The sequence below is a fragment of the Eschscholzia californica genome, unplaced genomic scaffold, assembly GCF_041429995.1.
Source record: "Eschscholzia californica isolate CP2 unplaced genomic scaffold, dmEscCali1.0.p SCAF_4, whole genome shotgun sequence".
NCBI classification, from domain to species: Eukaryota; Viridiplantae; Streptophyta; class Magnoliopsida; order Ranunculales; family Papaveraceae; genus Eschscholzia; species Eschscholzia californica.
The window spans coordinates 10,568,639-10,588,581 of record NW_028238461.1 but is presented as its reverse complement, the minus strand read 5'-3'; the positions used below and the strand labels follow the sequence as shown (position 1 = coordinate 10,588,581).

Here is a 19,943-nt window from a genome sequence, read left to right as displayed (position 1 = left end):
GCGATCAAACTAAAGGTTGAAAAATATAGTAGATAGTTTGAAGAGATAATTCTGAATCATAGCATTCTATCACTTTCACTTATTAATTATTCCAAAAATATCTATAAAATTTTAATCAAACTTACTAATAATTGAAAGCATCAAACTAAGGCAGGATTTGAAGCTCTCATTGAGTGAAACAAGAAAGGGAGGGTCCTAGTACTTAAACCATTCAAAACATTCAAATAAATTAGGGTACAAAATTAATTAGATGAATATAATTAAACAAGTAGGACCATAACAAGAAAAAGACCATTCAAGAATATGTTTGATTCTATAGCAACATCTCATGTTAGAATGTTTGTCTTGGGCATCATTAGTATTTCCAATTTTAAACATCATTAGTTATCTCTATTATTAAACAAAACAAAGGAGAATAAAACATTATTTGATTCAATATAATTGGTTAAGCAAAGCAATATAAAATCTTGGGTATTTTGAACTTACTCCCTCATCACTAATTGGTAATTGAGTTTGCCCCCCTCAATAATGGGTAATTGAGCTTACCCCCTTAGATTTACTATTTTTGACAAAGACACAAAGGTTGTGTCTTTGTCAAAAATAAACGTGACTACCAAGAACAATTATCCTTCAACATGATCCTCGTAGTTATTACACCTTACTTTATTGTTTGATTTGGCTGGTAATATGATTAGCAAAGATTGAATTTGGTTATAATTTATGATTTTATCATCCCATGCCAAAAATGTCCTTAGTATTTTTACCAAAAATTTTGAACTCAAGGGGGTAAGCTCAATTACTGATTATTAAAGGGGGTAAACTCAATTACTAATTAGTTTTGAGGAGGTAAGCTCAAAAAGCCCTAAAATCTTTTAATAATGAAAATTTATGGTTGGTTTTTTGTTTCTGTAATATCAATTGAGATTTGGGGCAAGAACAGGATAATCCTCGCATGATCATATCATATCCTTACTAAAAAGGCTACTCATCAGATCCCTTTAATTACTACGAATGACATTGAAGATGATTTCGATGAAGCTTGAAGAGCAATAAATGGAAGATGATGAAGAGGGAGAGAGCGACAACAACTATATGGAACTCATTATTAGGTGTCGTTTGGCAACACTAAAATAAGTTACTTTTTTACTTATTTAAGTAGAAAAGTGAAAAAGTTAGTTTGGTAACGTAAAAATTTCCGACTTCAATTAAGTTAAAATTTGACTTTCTTTTGTAGTTCAGATTTTTAGCTTTTGACTTCAAAGTAAAGTAACTTTTGTTCAGGACATGCATAAATTTTACTTTACCAAAATTTTTTCTTTGTTTATCTCCGCTCCACCACCACAACTAAACTTCCACCACACCATTGTACCACCATACGCCTCCACCACCACCTCAAACACCACCACCACCGCATCTTAACCACCTCCACTGCATCTCAACCACCACTATAGCTCAACCACCACCACCATACATCGACCATCACCTCCACCGCATCACCACCACCACCGCACCTCCACCATCACCATACGATACCTAAACCACCACCGACCTCCACCTCCACCTCCACCACCATACCTCCACCACCACCATTATCCCATACTTTCGTCGTACATCCTCTACCAACACTATACATCCACACCACCATCATACCTCCACCAACACCATCCTCATACATCCACCACTATCCACATACCTTCACCACCACAACTACCGACCCCACCAAACTCTACCACACCTCAATCAAACAATATCATAACCACCATTACGCTTTCATCACCATACCTCCAAGGATCCACCACCACCACCACCACAACCACAACTACCACCTATGTTGCCGTCACCTCTTTCAAAAGAGTAATCATGAGATTTTCAAATAAATTCAATTAAAATCAAACATCTTTATGAGAAAATGAAAAATAGAAAAGTAATTACATCACCAAACTAACTTTTTGACTTTTTTATTTATAAGTAACATTTTTGTCAAACATACTTTTGATAATTTTTAACTTTTTTGAAACAAAAGAACTTCTACTACAAGCAAAAGTACTTATACTTTCGGTTTCCAAACGACACCTTAAGTCGACAATTTTGTATACTAATCACTTATTAGCTGCGCACTTGGTCTAATGGACAATTTAAGGAGATGTTTGGATATTAATTCTAAGATAAGAAGTAAAAGTATAAATAAAAGTATCCCTAAAGTGGAACACAAGAAAGTTCATCAACTTGGATTGGTAAAATGTACACTAGTACATTTACGGGCTCGATGAGGGCCGGTCAGACACTGAAACTTAAATCTAAGAAATCGGGTGTGGAATGGGCTCGATAAGAGCCAGACTTAAACTTAAGCAATTGGTTGTGAGATGGGCTCGATAAGAGCCGATCCTCGTCCCTCACCAATCCTGGTCTGAGTAACTGGGCCTTCGGCCCAATTTCTTGTATAAATAAATATATTATATTCTCTTACCAAACTCTGTGCCGAGTTTGTGGAGTAACATATATAAAATCTCTTTTAGACACACGCCACAAACTCTACTTGAACAATTCAAATTAAACTCCAAAAGTTCAAAGTCCTATCCATAACAACCAACTCCTACGTTCTCCATGGACTGGGCTCGGTCTACCCCATCGACATCGGATGTAAGAGTTACTCGACTTGATTCAATAATATACCTAAATGATTGAACATAGCAAACGAAACCGGTCATCAAAGACCAATTACATCCATTTCTCTCGAATTGAATTTAAATTCAACAAAAATTATCCATGTAATTAACTCAAGTATAATTGGTAAAAAAACTACTAGTTACCTACATAATATGGAAGGTTTGGTAATATTTACGTCATTGCTGACGAGGATACTCAAGTCGGATGTTTAGATACTTGTGCGGTACTTTTAATCACTTAAATAGGCTAATGTGAATTAATGGATGTACGTATTAAGTGTACTTGTGTAAAATGAACTATGTTCATAGAGTACATTTCTCATTATTGTATAAATTCTTGTATATACAATATTTTTTCCGTATATTTTAGTTTATTAGTTTCATATGTTTATTCCTCAATAAAAGTGTATATGTTAGAGATTCCGTCGCACCTAGTAGGTTGATATATCCAAAATTGCCAAGAAGAGAAGAAACTCAATTTTTCAATTTTGTAACAAAACTTGGTCAACCTCGTAGGAACTTTTGGGAGTATGATGGCAAAAGTAAGGTCTCATAATTTTCCCTGCAGATATCTATCAATTGCTATAGCTTGGCGATGATTGGGCTTAGAAATTGAGTGCTTGTAGAATTTAGAAGTGTTATAAGCACACAAGGTGTTACAAAGTTCACAAATGAATAGAGAGAGAGACAAACAACCCAAACAACCTTGATACTATGCCGGGTTACTATCCTAGCCGTCTGGTCGGACAAGATTCAGAGAGAAAGTTAATCCCTTTTTCTTCCTAAATCTTGTATGTCCACTCGTTCGAAATTCAGTCGGAATAGTGACCAAATACTAGTTTTACCTAGATAGATTAACGAAATACGTACATCTTCTGCAAACACATGGAGAGTAAATAAGCTACAAAGCGTATATTTCATAAAAAAAAAAAAAAAAAAAAAAAAAAAAAAAAAAAAAGCTACAAAGCGTATGTATCTCTAAATTCCACATAGCGGACAAAAATTCAAAAGATAGTAGTTAATTTCGAAAGTGCATATGCCCTCTACCTTTAGTGGCAGTAACATGTGGGTCTATTTACTAGAGAAAATGTTCGAATGTTAGAGCTCTTAGTAACATGACACGAAAAAAAAAACGTCACGGAAGGAAGAATTTTTTTTGAACAAAAAAATAGAGCCAAGAATTTCACTTTATTTATTCCTAAATAATAAAAAGGAGAATTTCATTTATTTAATGGGTTTTAGAATCTTTGTAGTCAAAGAAGAATACAAATTATTTGGTTGACATGTGAATCTGAGTTATCTGACATGACATAATCTGTTCAAAATTAGAATATACCAAAATATTATTATTATTATATAAAACAAATTCTATCAAGAACAAACCAAAAATAGAAAAAGTTTGAATTAAATCCTGTGAAATTGGACTCTGTCTTTATCTCTCTATCTCTCTCTCTTCTTGATCTTCATAGATTTATGACAGGGCACAGGCTTGACTAGTCTGAGTTCTTGTGGTCACCAAAGAATATCCTTAAAATTCTGCAGAAATTTGAGTTTCTCGTGAGCCTAAATATGTCGACACTATGTGTTAATCTATTGATCACATGTTAACCACCCAAAAAAACCATTGATCACATTATGTTCTTTGTTGGACCGATTAATTTTGATTGACTAAATCTTGTATGTCTCCCAATTCCACATTCAATTTTCCTCTCTTTCTTCTGGTTGGAGAAGGTTTGCTTGCAGACTGTCAATGCCAACGACTATTCAATAAAAAAATCCAGTCATATCTTCAAAAATCATTTTTATTAAATCTCCCGTAGAAAAGCTAAGGCAAATCTCAAAGAAATTTGTTGTAAGATAGAGTCCCGCCAGATTGCTAACTGATAGACTAACAAGCATATTAAGTTTTTAAGATGATTTTAATGGACAAATGAAGCGACAAATCTAGTGTATGTAACTAGACTATAAACAACGCAATTAACATCTTTAATTACACAATTTAGTGATCTAATTCGAATGAGTGGGTAAGTACAAGCTTGTACATTGTAATTTTACAAATCCTTAGACTCAAAAAAGGTCAAACATGAGTACTTAACAATAAATTTTTATCGTCCACCACCCTTTGGTGTAACGGTTGGACACCCTCTTAAGTCCATGAGGTCGTGAGATCGAGTCTCGGTGGAAGTAGTTTGACATCAAGATTTATCCGGCTTTTAGATCTCTTTCATATTGTCGGGCTTTAGACCTCTTTCATTATGGTTTAAGTTAGGCGGTTATCGTACTCATTACATCTTCATGATGTATCAATGTCTTGTAATGACTAATATTAATGTAGATCGTAGTCGATTTCTCAAAAAAAGAAAAACAATAAATTTATATCTTAGATTAAAGTTAAACTGATGAGGTGATCATCAATAGATCAACTATGAATATGGGTAGTAGGGGTGGGAATCGGTTCGGGTCGGACCGGTCGGGTTCATGTTATTCATCGGGTCGGTCGGGCTTTGAAAGTCTGTCCATTCGGACTTTCGGGTTTCATCGGACGGGTTATTTAAAAAATCCTAGTACCCAAAACTCGTTTAAGTCCGTCAAACTTTTCGGATTTCTCGGATATCGGACGGTCGAGTATCAGGTTTTCATCAAAGTTTCAAAATATCTCGGAGACCAAAATATTTTTATTTCGATGGTACCGAAATTTAATCGAACCTAAAATTTAATTAAGTTTCTCTTAAAAATGTTGTGTGAAGGGCACTCCGCACTTGGACAACAATATATATATATATATACACTTCAAATACTTTAAAAATATATCTATATATATATATGTTATGCATGCATCCATAAATACATACAAGCATACATATAATGTGCATAGGTTTTATTGTATAAATGGATGACATTATTAAGCGGGTTATGTCGGGTAAAGAATATCGGAGGGGCTCGGGCGGGATGCCGGGTAGCACTTCAAAACCCGTACCCGACCTGTTGATTCCATCGAGTCGGTCAGGTTAAACCCGACTTCGAATTTCGGGTACCCGCAAGCTCTAACGGACTCGAGTACCCGCAAGCTCTAACGGACTCGGGTACCCGTGACGGATTCCGGGTTTGCGGATTTTTTTCACGGCCCTAATGGGTAGTGACCAATTTTTCTTCATAATAATTCTCATATCATAATTTGGAGCCTGACTTTTAGACTTGGGGGACCAATTTGTTAGTGGTTAAAAAGTGAGAATCTGAAAGTAAAATAGAAATATCCAAATTGAATCATACTTTATGATAGTGATCACTTTATACCTAAAACAATTCAATTTATGTGTCAAATTGGTCCATCATTTTGACACACGAGATGGGCCAGATGGCGCACCTCTTGGTTGTGCCAGCGCTCGGAATACATGTGTCAAATTATGTTTAGCTCGTGTCATTTCAAATTTCCCATTCACCATAATCCATCTGTATAAATTAGATTTCAATTTCCCAAAAAAATTTGGATTTTTTTTTTTTTTCTAACTCACCTTTACAGGTTCATTATCGTTTAACTTCTCTTCTTCTACTGGAGAAAATAAAACCTAGATTTATCAATTTTTAAGTATTTCTATTCAAATGTTACTTTTAATAAAATAATCATTGGTTATGGTTATTTTATCCAAAAAAAAAAAAGTACAATCTTAAAATAAAAATGTTATTAGAATGGAAAAAGGTAATAAACCAAGACGTTCCAAACATGCTCCTTCTAACGTCTGCATTAATTTATTCTCTAATATTTTATTTACAGACATTCTTATTGTGAAGGTATCCTACTATATCTCATAGTACTCTCATCTATATATTTTAGTTTGTTTTTGTGCATATGACTCTATATCTTGAGATCAAGAGAAGACCATCTCGAAATTGTTTAATTCTAGTGAGATTTTAATCGATTGAACATTAACTGATCTCTGCTACATCAGCAAAGTTACGTCAAGATCAACTAATCGTGTTGGGATTTACATGTGGATTTGATAATTATATGTATAACCATGCGACAACTTTTTAAATTAAATAAATACATATTTTTTTGTTGAAAAGCAATTAAATTAATAATTGATAAGGGTGACCCATCCACAAAGAACAAAAATAAACATATGAACTCTATCATGGCATTCTTCCTTGTTATGTTCTTTTTGAGGTTAATTCTATTTTGACCCCCGAAAGGCTAAAGATGACCAACCCACTGTAATGGCCCCATAAAGATGGCCAACTTTAAAAATGGCTCCCTAAATCACTTTTCTGTTTAATTACCGTAATATTTAAAAAAAAAAATGTTATCGATTTTACTCTTCTGACATCACTCCAAATATTTACAATTTCAAGATCATTAATCAACAAGTCATGACATTCATTAATCAATTCTTATTTTCTCTCACCAATTGGTTCTTTTTCTCGCTAATTAATTTTTTCATCTCCTCCATTCTCTTTACATCTTCTCATTTCCACCTTCATCACCATCATCATCTTCAAAATCTTTTTTTTATCTTTATCACCTTAAAAGACTCTTTTTATCGGCATCATAATCATCATCATTCCACATTTTACTAGTGTGTTTTAAAAGGGTTTGTTATGATGGGAATGATTAGTTGTTACGGGAATCATTGTGGGTACGATATATCACTACAAATTTTCATCTAACCTTTAAAGATGAGAAAGATAATGGTTCAACTATTGATTCTCATTAATGTTAGGTTTGTTATTATAGAAATTATTAACTTCATTCTTTATTTCAATTGGTCAATTTATTGATTTTTTTGATTCACTATACTTTCTCTCTCTAGATTAAGGTGTTTGAAGTACCAATTTACTTACTATTGTTGGTTTTAGTGGAATGATTTGATTTGAAAAGGGTTTTGTAGCTTGATGAGTAAATATTAATGACGAAGATCTGTTACTAGGTAAGAGATGTTGAAGATAATAGAGAGGGAAAAAAGAATCTATTTTGACATTAATAAAAAAATAGTTGTTAAGAGTTTCAAGAAATTTAGTAATGAATCGATTAAACTTAATAAAATGTTCTTGGAACCATAAATATTGTACTAAGTAATGTCAGCAGGGTAGAATTAGTAATGAGAAAAACAAAAATTAAAATCTGATGATAAAGTGGACGAAAAGGTAATTTAGGGGTTATTTTGGAAATTGATCATTTTTAGGGGGCTATTTTAGTGAATTGGTCATCTTTAGGAAGCCAAAATAGAATTAAACCTTCTTTTCGAATAAAAGTATTCTTATTTGTATTTTTTATTTGTGGTTCACTTTTTTTTTTGTTAAAAGATTTGTGGTTCGCTTGCCTTTCTTTTAACTCATTTATCCCAGCTTAGCAAAAAAAAAAAACTCATTTATTCCACGTCATTTATGTGCAAGCATTTTCAAACGTAGTGACATCCTATGTAATTGCGATTAATAGTTTTTCATTGCAACAACTAAGAATAAAACTCTAGTCTCTCCGTAGAAAGACATATTTTACAACTAAATTGAGAAGTTTGTCGAGGTTCATAGAAAAGTAGTTAAATTATGAAAAATTTATCCTCTACAATGTTAGTTTGGAGTCTTTCAACTACTGATCGATTCATTATCAGTTCATCTCTTCACTACGTACGACAAGAGTTGATTCTTAATCGTAGATGTTTGTCGTTCTCTATGAAGCTAAGGTCTAAAATACCATTTAAATACACATCTGATGATGTCGGAATGTAGCATTCTTAGTTATCTTTTTGATAGTCCGGATCTACAATCATAGATTGGATTTTTCTAGTCTGATTTATGAAACAAAATCTGCATAAAACAAAGAAAACACTCTGAAATTCAAATTAGTGAGTTAGACTTCTTTGTTTTTAAGACAACCCTGGTATGCTTATATTCGGCTAAGACACCGATTTCGATGATAGCAACACCAATGGTAGAATGTTCCAAAAATATAGACAAAATCTGATCGAAACGGATGTTAACACTAAATTTCACCCAACATCGTTAGAAAAAAGAACTAGGAACCAGATTTCGTCCAATTTTTTTAATCATTTTTCTAATGTATATATTCCAAGATAAATGTACTTAAAATGGAACAGAATTTCCATATATTTTGTCAAAATCACGAGTCTTTAGAAGGGCCAACCAAGTCACTCAAAACAGCCCTAATAATCAAAGAGCATTCTAGGATTTTGTTATTTTGCCAACATTATGACTTCATACATCCTTCTTCATCTACCAATTTGATTTTGGGTTTCTCTCTCTCTACATATCGCTTAACATGCATGAAGACATCTAATTCTTCAATCTTGACACTTCATCACTTCTATATAAACGGATAAATACATATATTAACATTTAGAGAGAGAGACAGAATTTTAGAGAGAGAAAGAGAGTCTGATCCACTATTTGCTTGATTGTTTGTATTTAAGCAGAGAATCAGTCCAACATTTGTTATAGAATCACGTGCTTTTCTCTTTTGTCTCGAAACACTTCAAATCGAATCAACAAACAGGTAATGTCCTTTCTTCTTCTTTATTTTGATTCACTTATCTTCTTACTTTTCAATTGATACCCACCCCATTTCTTGAATTTTAATCACCCATTTCTTTGATTTCTTATAATGGGTTCATCTTATATTGTACAGATTTCAAGTGAATTGGAAGTTTCAGGGTTTTAATGGAGCTTCCATTGAAGATTATCAATGGTGTCATTTTCTCACTCTTATTGGTATGGATACTAGTAGAGTTTTTCAGAAAGAAGAAGAAAGATTTTCAAATTCTTGAGAATGAAGATTTAGCTATACAGAGGAAATCAACAGTTTTTACTAAAATTACTGTGATTTCTAATGTTCTAATATCTACCATCTATTTGTCTTTTTGTGTTTATGAAGTTTTGAAGTTCAAAACTTTCTCCATTGATTCATTTTTCCAAGCAATAACTTGGGTTTTAGTTTCTGGTTTTGTTTTCTGTTGTAATAGTAGAACACCCATTGAAGAAAACAATCAACATTGGCCTTTAGTTCTTATATTTTGGTGGGTTTTTTCCACCATTGTTAGTACCTTATCTGTCTTCATTTACCTCCTTACCCATTTCAAATCATTAAGTTTTCCAACTTTCCTTCCTGAGGCTAATCTTGCCATGTTTGCTTCATTTCCTTTGTCTATACTTCTATCATTCAATGCTTTTCATTATAATAGTTCCATTAAACTCCATGAAAATGAACACCCACTTCTTCATAAAGAAGATGAAGAAGTTATTAGAGATGTTGATACTTTTGTCAATGCTGGAATTTGGAGTCGAATTACTTTTCGCTGGCTTAACCCATTATTCGAAACGGGTCATACTCGAAAACTTGAGTTAGCCCATATTCCATTAGTTCCTGAACAAGAGACAGCAGATAAGTCTTTCTCCTTGTTGCAAGAAGCACTTCAGAGACAGAAAGTTGCAGCATTCTCTTTAACTAAGGCTGTTCTTAGTTTCATATGGAGACCCCTTGCTGTAAATGGAATTTTTGCAGGTAAATTTCATATATATATATAGAAAGAGAGAGAGAGAGAGAGATGAATTTGTTTATGTTATATCATTATATAGCATATCTCAAGGTTTTGAGTCATATACTATTTATGCAGGTATAAACACAATTGCTTCCTATATGGGTCCTTTTCTGATTACAAACTTTGTCGATTTATTGTCAAGAGAACACGATGATGCGAGTCATAGATATGGACTTATTCTAGCATTTGTTTTCTTCTTCTCGAAAACTGTGGAGTCGCTTGCCCAGCGACAATGGTACTTCGGGGCTCACAGGATTGGCATTCGTGTCCGATCAGCTCTAATGGTTGCTGTATATACAAGGACTCTTTCGATCAAATACTCTGGTCCAAGCAATGGGAATATTATCAATCTCGTAAATGTTGATGTAGAGAGGATTGGAGACTTTTGTTGGTATATTCACGGGATATGGTTGCTACCTGTGCAGGTACTTCTAGCTCTTATCATCCTTTATCGAAACCTCGGATTGGTCCCTTCCATTTCCGCTCTCTTAGCCACGCTTTTGGTTATGGTGAGCAATACTCCCTTAACCAATCTGCAAGAAAAACTCCATTCTAAGATCATGGAAGCTAAGGATTCAAGAATCAAAACTACTTCAGAGACTCTAAAGAGTATGAGAGTCTTGAAGCTCCATTCTTGGGAAACCACATTCTTGAAGAATATACTAAAGCTTAGAGAGACAGAGAGAAGTTGGTTGAAGAGGTATCTTTATAGTTGTGCTGGTGTGGCCTTTCTCTTCTGGACTTCACCCACTTTAGTTTCAGTCATTACCTTTGGTGTTAGCATTCTAGTGAAAACACCATTAACATCGAGCACAGTTCTTTCGGCTCTAGCCACTTTTAGGATACTGCAAGAACCCATTAACAATCTACCCGAGCTTATCTCCATGATAGCTCAAACAAAGGTCTCGGTTGATCGGGTCGAGAACTTCATCCGAGATTATCAAAATAAGTCGATAACCAAATATGTTCCGAAAGCGTTAAATATTGCTATAGGGATTGAAGTAGGAGAATACTCATGGGAAAAGAATAATCCAAATGTGAAGGAACCCACCATCAAAATAACTGAAAATATTCACATCATGAGGGGTGCTAAGGTTGCAGTTTGTGGAACTGTTGGATCGGGGAAATCTAGCTTACTTAGTAGTATACTCGAAGAAATTCCAAGAGTTTCAGGCTCAAGAATTAAAGTTTTCGGATCAAAAGCTTATGTCCCACAGACTGCTTGGATTCAGACTGGCACAGTTAGAGAGAATGTTTTGTTTGGTAAAGAGGTGCAAAAAGATTTATACGAGGAAGTTTTAAGAGGATGTGCATTAAACAAAGATATCGAAATGTGGGCTGATGGAGATTGGACTGTAGTAGGAGAACGAGGGATGAATCTAAGCGGAGGACAGAAACAAAGGATTCAGCTAGCACGAGCTATCTATAGCGATTCTGATGTTTATTTGCTCGATGATCCTTTTAGCGCTGTTGATGCACATACTGGAGCCCACCTTTTCAATGTAAAAAATATGTACCTTATCTTTTCTATCGTCTCTTATTCTTTATATATTTCGTTATCATTGCACTTAAAAGTAAAAAGACATATCTTGGCGTTGAAATTTTGCAGGCTTGTATAATGAGATTGTTGTCAGAAAAGACTGTCATTTATGTTACCCATCAATTGGAATTCTTGAATGCTTCAGACCTGATTCTGGTAATTATCTAGTTTCTTCGCCATTTTCCAATTTGCAGACTCTAGTCGCTTCACAAACAATGAACTTTTTTCGACTAACACGTAATTTTAATAGGTAATGAAAGATGGTAAGATTGTTCAGTCAGGGAAATATGAAGAATTGATAGCTAACCCATACGGCGAGCTTGTCAGACAAATGGCAGCTCACAGTCAATCTCTCGGCCAAATTACGCCTCCCGAAGATTATGGATTCACGTATGTCCCACATTTGAAGAACCAAAATGAAGTAACTGAAGAAAAACCGGAAGATTGTGACAACAACATGAACATTTCCGATAGAAATAATGAAGAAGTAACAGAGTCTGGTAGAGTGAAATGGAATGTTTACTCTACCTTTGTTACTTCTGCATATAAAGGAGCTCTTATTCCAGTTATCCTTCTATGCCAAATCCTCTTTCAAGCACTTCAAATGGGGAGTAACTATTGGATTGCGTGGGCAACTGAGGAAGGTGGTATAAGCCGAAAAGACCTAATAGGAGTATTTGTTTTACTCTCTGGACTAAGCTCCATATTCATCTTGGGAAGGGCAGTTTTGCTTTCGACTATCGCTATTGAGACTTCACAAAGGCTCTTCCTTGGAATGATTAAATCTGTTTTTCGAGCGCCCATTTCGTTCTTCGACTCCACACCTTCGAGCCGTATACTGAACAGAGTGAGTTCATTGCCTATCTCCACGACTCCACCCCCTGTATATTTATGTTTTTCGGTTTAATCACTTTCCCTTTTCTCTTGTCGTTTCGTTTCAGTCTTCCACAGACCAGAGCACAGTGGACACAGACATTCCCTACAGATTAGCAGGATTGGCATTTGCACTTGTTCAGCTCTTGAGCATTATCATTCTTATGTCTCATGTTGCCTGGCAGGTCTTTTTTCTCTTCTTTGCCATCTTCGCAATCTCCATATGGTATCAGGCAAGTGGAAAGATATATGTTTCTAAGTTCCCTTTTCTAAGAATAAGAAACTATGTCGAATTAGATTGCTCTTTATGGAGTTCAACTTCGAAACTTACAAATACTCTTTATAAGTTTGAATGATCTATGTCGATGTATTTAAGTTTGATAGTCTTGAAATCTCTTTACAGATGTACTATATAACCACGGCCAGAGAACTTGCAAGAATGGTAGGAGTAAGAAAATCTCCGATTCTGCATCACTTCTCAGAGTCCATCGCTGGAGCAACAACAATCCGGTGCTTCAATCAAGAAGAACGCTTCTTTGCTAAAGTTTGCAGCTCCATAAACGATTATTCTCGTGTTGTTTTCCATAACTCAGCTACTATGGAATGGCTTTGTGTTCGAATCAATTTCCTGTTCAATCTTGTTTTCTTCTTTGTTCTAATCATCTTGGTGAGCTTGCCAAGAGAAGCCATTGATCCTTGTAAGCTCCTTCCTCTCCCTCTCTCAATACTCTTTTAACTTTAGGAAAACTTGACAAAAAAATGATAAACTTCAAGTCCTTGTGAACTAATCTAACCGACGTGCTATTTGTGGACGGTATTACAGGTATGGCAGGACTTGCAGCTACCTATGGCTTAAACTTGAATGTTCTTCAAGCTTGGGTGATATGGAACCTGTGCAACGTCGAAAACAAAATGATTTCGGTAGAGAGAATTCTCCAATTATCAAATATCCCAAGTGAAGCTCCACTAGAGATTGAAGAATCTAGACCAGACTCAGACTGGCCGAAGAATGGAACCATCGAGCTTGATAACCTTCATGTACGATATAACCCGTCACTCCCCATGGTTCTAAGAGGAGTTACATGCAAATTTCCGGGCCAGAAAAAGATTGGAGTGGTAGGCAGAACTGGGAGCGGAAAGTCCACTCTCATCCAAGCATTATTCAGAGTGGTTGAACCGTCCGAAGGAAGAATTCTCATTGATGGACTAGATATTAGCACGATAGGGTTGCATGATTTGAGGTCTAGATTAAGTATAATTCCTCAAGATCCAACTCTGTTTCAAGGAACCATGAGAACTAATTTGGATCCACTAGAACAACATTCAGATTCAGAAATCTGGGAGGTAAAATCTCAAAATCTGTTTACTTCAAAATTTCTCAATCAAGATATTATTTAACTGAAGGTCTGAAACAAACTGTAATCTTAGGTTTTAAAGAAGTGCCACCTTGGTGAGATAGTAAGGCAAGATCAGAGACTGCTAGATGCTCCAGGTACTTCCATGAGCCTTATACTTGGATGGTGTTTGTTTTTTATTTCAAGTCAGATCTAAAATCTGACTAAGGGTCTGAATTGACTAGAGATATATTTCAAATTATTGATTTTCTTGTTTCTGACTCGTCTCAGTGGCTGGTTTGGGCTGATTTTGGGTCCATTTGATTCAAATTATGGGAAACATATTTGACTCTTTCTCGGGTTGTTTTTATTTTCTCCAGTTGCAGAAGATGGAGAGAACTGGAGCGTCGGACAAAGACAACTAGTTTGTCTTGCTAGAGTCTTGTTGAAAAAGAGAAGGATTTTGGTATTAGATGAAGCTACAGCTTCAGTAGATACTGCAACTGATAACCTAATTCAGAAGACAATTCGACAAGAAACAAATAACTGCACAGTTATCACTATAGCCCATAGGATTCCTACAGTTATCGATAATGACCTCGTTCTCGTTCTCGGTGAAGGTATAACATATATCACACGTTTTACCATTTTGAATTTTCTTAAAGAATGAGTGATTTAAACTAATATCGATCTTTGAATGGTTGGTATAATAGGTAAAGTGATCGAGTATGACTCACCTTCTCAGTTACTGAAAGATAACTCATCTGCATTCTCAAGCTTAGTAATGGAGTTTTTGAGAAGATCATCGAAAAGTAATCATCATTGTAACCCATACTGAGGTCAAGTTTGCAGATAAAGCTTATATCTCATATCTGACGGAATAGCCCGGGTCGAATAACAGAAGACTAGAAGAGACAACAGTAGAAATGCAGAATACATCATTAACAAGATCAGCAATGACAAAACAATCGAAAACAGATTCGGACATACTGATTATAAGCAACTGTAATTTGGATAGCATTTCTTAGCTTTGATACTGTATATTTTTTGACATTATGATATATAGTTGTTAATTCAATCAATAGTTTTAACTATATCCAAAACAGAAGATGACATTGTGGATTCCTTCATTTTGGTTTTTTCTATGGCAATAATTGAAAGATAAGGGAGTCAAGTTAGTTTTGTTCCCAAGTATTCAGTCTCAACCCCCTAATGCCCTTCGAACTCCGCAGTAGTTTTTATCCGATACTGACTCATCTAAACTTGAATTGTGTAACACAAATAGACCCAGGATCAATTCAAATCAGCAATCAAGACAACAGTGGTGTAACATCTTGAAATCTGACTCAGGTTGATTCAGTCGTCGAGTCAGCTTTTAGATCTGGCTTAAAGAATATATTAACACTACCTCAGTTTCTTAATAAAAAAATAAGTCACCAAACGCACCTTATCTCTTTTCTCTCGCTCTTCATTGTCTCTCTCTTCTCTTCTCCGGTCGGCTCTCTGTCTCTCCGGCCGGATCTCTCTCTCTTCATCCCTCGTTTCTGTCTCTTCTCTCTCTCTTCAATGTCTCTCTTCTCGCTCTAAGTTTTGGAATTAATGGCAGCCGAAATTGATGGTGGTGAAAAAGAAGAGGGAGGAAGAAAAGAACAAAAACATAAGAAGTGGGTAGTGTTTGGAGGAAACTAAAAGAAATTGTTTCCACCCAAAACTTTTTTCCCAGGAAAATATCCTTATTTTCTCGAAACATCGACCTTGTTTTATTGTTCTGTTATTGGCTCAAAGAGCCTGCGTCTTCAAATCCTTTCTCTTTAGATGTCTTCATGTAGAAAAGACAATAATGTGTAGTCTGAACAAATTTCAAATAGCAGCTCAATTGACTCAAATGGAGCCAAGATCAATTCGAATCAGCCATTTAGGTTAGCCAGGACATCACGACTGTAATATCTTGAAATCTGACTCGGGTCAATTGACAGAATCACATTTGTCATCTGTCTAATCTAATTGTAGTATAATAAAGAAAAAGATAGACATATCAAACAAATGAACAATCAAAAGTAAGTCTCAAATAAAGGTCTCTATTTATTCAATGAAGTAGAGTATAAACCCCTCCAATATTTTGTCATTTGAAGCTACTTCGGGAATAATATCTGAGTCTGGGTATCTAAACTGAAGAGAACACTTGAGAGAATGAAAATGGCAGATAATGACATTCATTCAGGATCAGCAAAGAACCCATTGATGGCAGGCATAACTTCGGGACGACGATTTCGGAGGAATTTTCTCACACCATGTTCGGCATATCGCTCTCCTTCTTCGAAGTTCTCCAGAATTCCAGCTGCTCTGTTCTCCTTAGTTACCCTGTTCATATTTTCAATTTTTAATAATCCCGTACTGATTCACAAAGTCTAATATCGCTATAAGCAGCATTACAAAAATCAACTTAAGTTTTATTATGGAAGTGGGGTAAGCTGAAGAAGATGAAGTGCAGGGCCGATTCTGGAGTCAAGCGAGCAAACCCTTGCTTAAGACCCATGGCCTAATGATGCACACACAAACGACATTATGCGTAGGCCTTAACTCGGAATTTTGATATGAGAGGTTCGGAAAGATATCCTTTAAACTGCTTAGCCCAATTGGTAGATCACCCTATGTGATGTTTAAGAAGCATATAGGTGTACCATATAAGACTTTATGCTTTTATGCATCAGACGGGCGTATGTGTCACCAACAGGGTGTAACTCGGTGCAGTCCATTGACAACTCATGTTGTTTGTTGTCTCGTCCGCCTTATTTCTTTAACTTGTAGAGGTAGTTAAAATGGTGATAATGACTGAAAGTATTTGTATCTTTCGATTTTAAATATTGGCGGTAGATAAAGCTAAAGTGGTCAAGGTTTTGGTCTCTAGTGTAGTTTCATACTAACTCACGAAGTTCATTACCTCTTTAGGCAGCAATGACAACATCTACTTAAATTTGGTCATCGCAATGAGATAACGTGAATAAGATGAAGTCAGAACGAATGATTACATAAAGATAAGTCGAAAGGTTTTTCAATAAAGTAACACGAATAATAAAACTTAAAACTTCCTTTTCTCAACACTGACAAACCGAATTATATGACCCACTTTGAGCTCATAATGACAACAAAATCCATCATGAAAGGTTAAACCGGTCGATGTCAATTGGCCTATTCAAACTACACGAATATTCATAAAATCTAACCAATTTTAGGATCGCGCAATTCATATCCCTAGGCTAAACCCAATATATCGACTTTGGGTCTGACCTCAAAGTCAGTGATTCAGAAAGAAGCATTCTAATTTCAGACTCTCTTAGAAGGCCATTGATCGATACAAAAATATTCTAAATGGAATTTAAAAAATTTCTCTTTAAACCCTGACATAAAATTCCAATCTAGTCATGGATGCCATCTCCTAAACTATCAAACACAAAACAATCAAAATATCTAAAAAAAAATAACAAGTTTGAAGAAAATATATTAAATTACCTGACTTCAGGATTGGTACAAATGTTCCTTGTCAACTGCATCACAACTAGGCTACCTACCCCAACCAATGGTACTATGAGGGGATATACCTATACACCACCAATCACAACAATATTATAAACCAATTATGTGACTCTACTTCTTAACAAAAATTCTTGAGACAACAACAAAAACTAGACAGATTTCGAGAGTTTAATCTACTAAACTGCTAATCACGACAAATTACATAAAATTTCTGCTAGAGTGTCTAGTTTTTCTTGTTCCTCCGCACAGCTTGATTTTTAATTATCTGAATTTGATTCCGACTCAAAACTGATTCATCTTAAAACTCATTAGATTTACAAATTTAAATATGAAACTGTAAAACAAATAGTAGAATATTTGTGGGAATAGAAAATTAAAGTAGATCCAAAATAATAATATAATAATAAAGATAATTGGGATTATTACCTCAGGCCTAACCCATCTTTTGTAGAAAGCTGAAGAAGCCATTCTCAGAGTTTGCTTACTAGAGATTAGAAAGAAGAAGATGGGAAAATTAACTAAATTAGTATTAGAGAAAATTAGTGAATATATTATCTAACTCAAATCAAATAGAAACCCTAATACTAGAAGCTTCTAATGAATAAATTGTGGACGTTAGATTGTATAGAAACTTCAAGAGCCGTCGATTATAATTGGGTTAGTTGGAGTAACTTTGACTGTGATTTTACTAGATCCCAGAATAAAATTACTTTAAAAATACTCCCACTAATTAGTGGAGCAAAAATAAAATGGGGCCTGAGACATATTTTGCTTAGAAAATAATATCAACGGTCAAGATATTCTAGAGATCTGAGATATGAATCTAAAGGACGTTGATTCTCAAATCCTAACGGTTACTTTCATTTTCTGATATATGTTATTTAGAGATTGAAATTACCCGAAATTAAACCATTTTAAAAAGCCATACCTAAATTTGTATTTGTATGTATAAAAGGTCTCGTCAATATTCTTAAAACAAAATTAGTATGTCTAAATCTCTTGAGAAATCTTTGTCAACTTTGGAAAAAGAGTTATTCAAAATCTTTCTTATTTCCATTATTTATACTATATCTTCAAATAACAAAATTTTTACTTTTATACAATATCACCATTATTAATAGGATCGAAATTATCATTGTGATTTTAAATCTTTTTACCTTTAACTTTTTTACCCAGAAAGTAAGATTTGAGATCAACTTATCGATTCATGACAATAGAATCAATCAATATTTAGAATTTCTTCCACAATGGCATAAAAAGAAATAAGTTAAAACGACATGTCTACAATAAGCCATTCTCGAGTATTGTTCTATATCTAGAGAACTAAGCAAGCTTGTCAGCCATGCTACTAGTGCCTCTGGTTATGTAATGATTTTTAATGTTTGAAGGTCACCGGTCGAAAAATAGATCGGTCGGCGACCTTCGCCGGTAAAGATGATGAGGTGACAGAGAGAGACGATGAGTTGGATGAGAGAGATGTGATGACTTGTTAACGGTGTTATAACGGAATCTGAAAAAATGGGTCATCTAAGTATTTTGATAAAGTATGGGGCTAGGCAGGAAACCAGTCACAAAGTTGGGGCTATTAAGAAATTAACCCAAAAAAGTATCTAAAATGTCAATTTTCTACATGTGATGAATTTCAATGATTAGATGAAACTATTGAAACTGCAAGTGAGACATCATCATCCTCAAGATGTTACTACTGTGATGATGATCATCACGGTAGTAGCATGGCCATGTACTAAGCCAGGAAAAGGGTAGGATTCATATGGGGGTTTCACACACACAAGAAAATGAAGGAAAACAATACGTGAGATGTGAAAATTGTAGTTTCTTTGAATGGTTGGTAGATGCAATAACCAAGTAAGAAGCAACAACTAAGCAATCATCCTTATTAATTGAGGGTAAAAGTCATACACACACTTGCTCTATCTACCGATGAATTGTGTCAAGAATTTACCAACAAGTGAAAGATGTCTAAGTGATATCAGTGTAACTTAATTAAACACCATGGGAGTAATGTCCGGTCTTGTGTTACTAGATGTGTTGAAAATGGGTGTAATGCATAAATAAAATTAGGAACTATTGACAGAGATCGTAGCTTTGAAAAAAAAATCATGCACTAACCCACCATGCTTAGATTTATGTGGCTTGAAGATGTATTGAAACATCAAAATAATTTAGATATTACGAACTAGTAATTTGAGTTGACGAATATGTTGTTAGCAGTGAAGTTCATAATTTTCATTCACCATTCATAAACTAAAGCAAGTTTCATACACCAAAACAAGTTTCATAGACTAAAAATCCATTCAAAAGAATATTTAGTACACGAAAAAGTTTGACAAGTTTTGAAACACTTACCACTTTAGTCAGAATCAGTGACAAAGTATTCTCACTCAAACTAAGATTACTTCTGAAACAAAGCCTACCACTTCTACAC

At 34.8% G+C, this 19,943-nt stretch overlaps 2 protein-coding genes across 3 annotated transcripts; one reads left to right on the top strand and one right to left on the bottom strand.

Annotated features, from left to right (window-relative positions):
* Positions 1-8,751: 8,751 nt before the first annotated feature.
* LOC147542572 (putative ABC transporter C family member 15) lies at positions 8,752-15,057 on the top strand. Of its 2 annotated transcripts, none has more exons than XM_086633198.1 (11): positions 8,752-9,174; positions 9,307-10,179; positions 10,292-11,718; positions 11,826-11,912; positions 12,007-12,603; positions 12,698-12,862; positions 13,033-13,327; positions 13,453-13,973; positions 14,058-14,121; positions 14,344-14,583; positions 14,677-15,057. In XM_086633198.1, exons 2-11 carry the CDS (start codon positions 9,339-9,341, stop codon positions 14,799-14,801), a joined length of 4,362 nt encoding a protein of 1,453 aa, XP_086489324.1. In that variant the 5' UTR covers positions 8,752-9,174; positions 9,307-9,338; the 3' UTR covers positions 14,802-15,057. The 2 variants fall into 2 exon arrangements, with proteins under 2 accessions (XP_086489324.1, XP_086489325.1); XM_086633199.1 differs by having other exon boundaries at positions 8,908-9,174; positions 14,350-14,583.
* Positions 15,058-16,021: 964 nt separating this feature from the next.
* On the bottom strand, positions 16,022-18,068 carry LOC147542571 (uncharacterized). Its single transcript, XM_086635185.1, has 3 exons — positions 17,924-18,068; positions 17,474-17,562; positions 16,022-16,324 (listed from the first exon to the last, which is right to left on the bottom strand). The coding sequence occupies exons 1-3, from the start codon at positions 17,963-17,965 to the stop codon at positions 16,177-16,179; spliced, it is 279 nt and encodes a 92-aa protein (XP_086491311.1). The 5' UTR covers positions 17,966-18,068; the 3' UTR covers positions 16,022-16,176.
* Positions 18,069-19,943: the final 1,875 nt, after the last annotated feature.